This window comes from Merops nubicus, unplaced genomic scaffold (genome assembly GCF_000691845.1).
Source record: "Merops nubicus isolate BGI_N331 unplaced genomic scaffold, ASM69184v1 scaffold52783, whole genome shotgun sequence".
Classification (NCBI taxonomy): domain Eukaryota; kingdom Metazoa; phylum Chordata; class Aves; order Coraciiformes; family Meropidae; genus Merops; species Merops nubicus.
This window is the reverse complement of record NW_008600669.1, coordinates 3,787-9,019: the sequence shown is the minus strand read 5'-3', so window position 1 is coordinate 9,019 and position 5,233 is coordinate 3,787. Positions and strand designations below refer to the sequence as shown.

The window sequence follows — 5,233 nt, the reverse complement described above, 5'->3', positions numbered from 1 at the left end:
CCGCTCGCAGAGCTGCGGGAACGGTCGGGGACCAGCAAACGCCGGTAGCTCTCCCGGGGCATGGGCATGGGCATGGGCATAGGGCAGCCCGGCGCGCCGCTCCGGAGCCGCAGGTGCGGGGTGCTGTGCCAAGCGGGAGCCCTGCCGTGGGCTTGGCTGGGCCCGTAGCTTTTGATTAGTTGCAAGGAATTCAAAGCACAGTACGAGAGTTGTACCATCTGTGTCTGCTTGAATTACTCTGCTCAGTTCTCAACATCAGCTGTCTCATTTCCAAAACGCAATTAACTGTAAATGTCAGGAAATATATACTTCAGCAAAGAAACTGTGCCATCTTCTGCTTTGAGAGTTACAGGAGCAGAGCATACTAATAATGTATAATGTCAAAAGCTAATAAGAGACTTTAGAGAAGACTAGTCTCTATTTGAGAAATAAACATGATGGAATAAAAATAATAGGTGAGACTAGTGTAAAACAAGGCTTTCGTTTAATGTAAATTTCACCTGCAAGGAGAGTGAGGTAGGTACTCCTTTTGCCTGGTGTTGGGAAATCTGCATTTTATAAGCCAGAGAGGGAATAATTCAGTTTATGGTTGAAGAGAATGAAGCAGAGGAAGATGACAAACACCAGATACTTACTCTAAAATCCCTATCTGCCTGAGTCAGAATATGAGTAAAGGATTTCCCAAGGACCAGAAGGATTTGAAAGATCTTACAAAGGATGGTAAAATTCCCTGAGCTGCAGAGCAGTATGATGTAATAGAAAAATAATGTATCCATTTGAGAGATACTGATAACCTTGTGGCACGCAGGTATCTAGAAAGATGCATGAGTTGGACTGGGCAACTTTGGATATCTGCTTATGCATGAACATGTAGCTTTTGATTTTAGGTTGCTTTGTTAAAAACATATTGTCCAATACCTTTGCTTAATGTAGGCCACACCTTCCAGTTAAGGTGGGTGATCTCTGAAGAGCTGCTACACCTCTTAGAAAGATGCAGTCTTAATTTGACACCTGAAGATGCTCATCACATGGAATACTGCCTGAAGGGTTTATTACTGAACCATTTAAATTATATTTCATGTGATGAGAATTCATTCAGTTAATTTTTATTTCCAGCTTGCACATGTCTAATATGTATTTTCAAGTCATCTTGGTCTTGGGTGTAACAATGGGATCCTCTTAAGAGGTTGTATTTTCCTAAAATCAAGAAGAGTTTGGATCAACTAGTTTTTATTTAACATTTTGGAACACAGTGTGTGGAAGATGAAACAAGCAGGTTTTGGAACTGTTCTGCTTGGCACTTCTAGAGTTTGAATTTGATTATGTTATTTGAGAAGGTAAAAGAATGACACGTTGATTATGGATGAAATTTAAAAAAAAAAAAAAAAAGTGCCCTTTTCCACTGGCTTCAGTGGTCTGTAGGCACCTGAACTCCTTCACAGATCTGAGCCAGTTCTGGCAATTCAACAATGCCTTATTCTTTCTGTTCCATGGGTGTAAAAGGTAGTTTGAACACATCTGCTCCACTGCTGGTGAATTATGTGGCACATTATGGAACAGGTAGGATACACCACCAATACAGTATATTCCAGCTGTTCTGTGGTGTCCATGCTGAGAGCCAGGTCAATAGATGAGACAATACGATGTAGCACTAGTAGGCAGCCAGAATGGTATTTTTTCTTTGTAATGATACCGGCTTTTCTTTCAAAGCTATTGTAATGTATTTTGAGAAGAGTTTGGGATATCATTGAAAAAAGCCAAATGTTCTATTTTTCCATTTTTTCTGATCGTTGTAAATATCTTGACACTAGGTATGAGCATCCTCCAGAGGAAAGAGGACATCTTTTCAGACTGTAAAAAGAAATTTTGGAATACTTACAAGGTGAGGCAAGAAATTAACTTATCTCCCAGATAAGCAAAAAAAAAAAACCAAATTATTGTAGAAAATATTTGACATATTCCTTCCTCCAATAGCCTTTCTCTCACTTCATTATTTGATTATATGTAGGAAGCTCTAAGTACCAGCAGTCATGTGAAGTCAGGGTAGTCTGGAGCAGGCACTGCTGCCAGATGGGTGAAATGATGCCATTTTAAAAATGTACAGTGTTTATATACATGAAATAACATCAATTAAGATTGTACTGCCTTTTATCTTACAAAGAACCTACACACTAGTGTGCAGCATTTTGTTAGTAATGCCATTGACAACACTTACATGAACACCTGTTAAAATTATTAGTTACAGAGGCATCTTTTTAGGAACCATTTTCAGCCTGTGCTTTTCAGTGACAGTCTTCTCACTTTCAGAAACACAATGACTTGTCTTAAGACGACTTTGCTATAAATAGCTGGGTTTAGTTTGCATTTATGAATACACAGGAAAAAAAAAATACCTGTGCTACCTCTGAGCTGAGAATTTTAAAGATTTTTCAGATGCAAGAAGATTAATAGATGAGCATAAAAATATAACAGAAGGAAAAACTGTGATGCAATGTGAATTTCTCTTCACACTGTGGAACTATGAAAGTAGGATAGAAAAGGATTATTTTTATACCTGTAGAGGATGATTCTAAAAACAGTGCCTGCTATATCCTGTCAAAACATAAGGTTTCTATTGACCTTTTGTTCTGTGAGTAAATTATCCACTGATTTTTTGCAAAAAAAGCCTTACATGTATGAGTAACTAGAAGGAGCTTTGCAAGTGTGAAACAAATAGTGCTTGGTGGCATTTTTCATTCATGGCTGAAACAAATGTTCACATATTTAAACATTTGTTCACCCATCTGGTAAATGTATCTGGTGTCAGGTGACTATGTAAGACTTAACTGTGCTTAGAGCTTTATATTTAAAGTTAGTTAGAATAATGTGCTTGAGAAACTCCTAGCACAGAGGCTCACGAAGATGATCAGAAGTTTAATATTGCAACTTGTGAGTTAAGCAACTTAGGTCCAACTGAACAGCTTTTATGAACTATACTCAAATATATTTGTCTTCACTAAATGTGGTAAGAAAAAATGCATCTTTGTAGTTGAAGTTCATAATAACAACATGACTCTTTTTCATTTCAGACAGGACTGATGTACTGGCCTTTTGTGCAGGTGAGTTTTTAGGGTAACTCAGTGAGCCTTTCTTTCTTGTAAAATCTGATCCGATGCATTTCTAGTGTATCTAACCCAGTGAGAAGTCAGTGGAGTTGTTTGGTGTGTAGATGTAAGACCTAAAAGATATTAGTGCCTGGAGCACTAACTGAGCTCTCTCTTCTTCCAACACAGCTGTCAAACTTCATTTTGGTCCCCGTTTACCTGCGAACAGCTTACACTGGGCTCTGTGGCTTTGTTTGGGCTACCTTCCTTTGCTTTTCCCAGCAGAGTGGAGATGGCACGGCAAAGTCAGCATTTATGTGGCTCCAAAGAGAGAAGGACAATGCAGATGAAGAATCATCAGAGAAATGAGAACTTCAGTTCTGAACACATTCTAAATTGTTAGACTAAGGTTATGAAAGTGAGTAAACCTCACTGCAGCCTCATTGCTATGTTTAAAATACGCTGTTGTCTCAACATTTGTTGGTTTGTATAAGCAGTGGAACAGTTTGTCTTTGTGCCTGTTTATTTTTCATAAAAGAGGCCAATTGTATATTGGCATTTAATTATTTTCATGCTGCCAGCCCATCTCTTCTGGGAACAACTGACTTCCAGAGCAATGTAAGCATTTGCACATCGTGTCAGGCTGCCTCACTGGGGAGAAATAGTATACTGTAATTTAATTTTCAAGCAACTTGTAATTGCTATAAAAAGGGGAATAGAACTTAAAATCATCAGTTATTTGACTTGGCAGTTTTTATCTGTACAAGATTGCTTTTACAGAACAAAGTGTAATGGATTTAATATCTAAAAGTGGCATTGAATCTGTTTTATTCAAAGAAAACAAAAGTGCTGTGTTTTGTAGGGACCACTTTTCTATAGGGGCAAACTTGCTTTATTTTACATTAAAATCTATATAGCAAATTCATTATTTCACAGAAGGTGCAAACCTGAAATATATTTGTACATGTTTTGTCTTAATGGGGAGAATAAAGATAACTAACTTGGGTCAGAGTTTTTTGGCATGGATACTGCATATTAACACTGGGGGGAAGCCTCAGCCCTGAGCAGCTCCTGCACTATGGAACACAGCTGAGTGGTGAGTGCAGTCAGCTTTTGTTATATGTGTCAACGACTTCTTCCTTTGCCCCTCAAGGGTTCAAGTATTGCAGGGTACATGGGAGTCTTGACACCTTGACTCTTTCCTGTTTCATTATGTTGAAGATATAATTAAGATTGTGAAGAAAAAGAGTGTGGGAAAGAAGGTAATATGAATGCCAGAATCCATCTGAAAGCAATTCAGTTATATATGAGAACTTCCATTTCTTCTTCAAGTGGCTTTTAAACAGTACTGTTCGTAAAAGCCACTTGGTAACTACACATAGGAGACTAGGAGAAGGTGAAAATTAATTACAGATCTGCTTTGTCAGCTGAGGATCAGGTCTGGGTGCAGGTGTGCTCATCAATATTTTAAAAATGTGCTTATGTATCTCAGAACAGGAACCATGCAAACTTCTGTGATTGCAGTAAGTTGAAATCAGACCAGTAAAGGAGCCCTTGGTTCCTTAGGGTGGGATTTTATGCCTTTAAGTTACTAAATTGTAAGCTTGAAACAGGATCCCGGTTGGAATATAAATCCACAGAGGAACTAACTGCATTTTATCTATCTATGTAAAAAAATGAAAGCTGGGCGAATAGATGTTTCTGCCAGCTAGAGCAGTACAATTGTTACTGTGCATATAAAGTCCTCAGGATGAAGAAGCAATTTCAGTAGTAGGGTTTTTTTGTTGATAGTTTTAGGACCAGAACAGTGTTTAGAAGTCTGTCTATTCAATGAGATTTAGAAGTTTCAGATAAGGTGTACTAATTAAGTATTGGACTTTTTTTTTACAAATGCTATTTATTTTTATTTCTGCTTGTGCCTTAAGTGTTTAGTGATGAATAGAGTTGACTTGGAGAAGGGAACTGGAAAATAATGACATTACAGGGAGAAGGAAATAGTGAAATGGTGTTGGCTTGCTGTAAGCATTATGTAATGTTGTGCTGCAACTCGGTGAAAAAAAAATAAAAAAATTTCTGTATGGGTACAGCTGGTAAAACTTAATCCCCAGGTGAATTAAGATTTTAAAACTGTTCTCATGATCTGTATAATG

General features: G+C 37.9%; 1 protein-coding gene across 1 annotated transcript; it reads left to right on the top strand.

Moving 5' to 3' along the window:
* Positions 1-1,813: 1,813 nt before the first annotated feature.
* Positions 1,814-3,452, top strand: MPV17L (MPV17 mitochondrial membrane protein-like). The gene is made up of 3 exons (XM_008937731.1): positions 1,814-1,882; positions 3,069-3,098; positions 3,273-3,452. Exons 1-3 carry the CDS (start codon positions 1,814-1,816, stop codon positions 3,450-3,452), a joined length of 279 nt encoding a protein of 92 aa, XP_008935979.1.
* Positions 3,453-5,233: the final 1,781 nt, after the last annotated feature.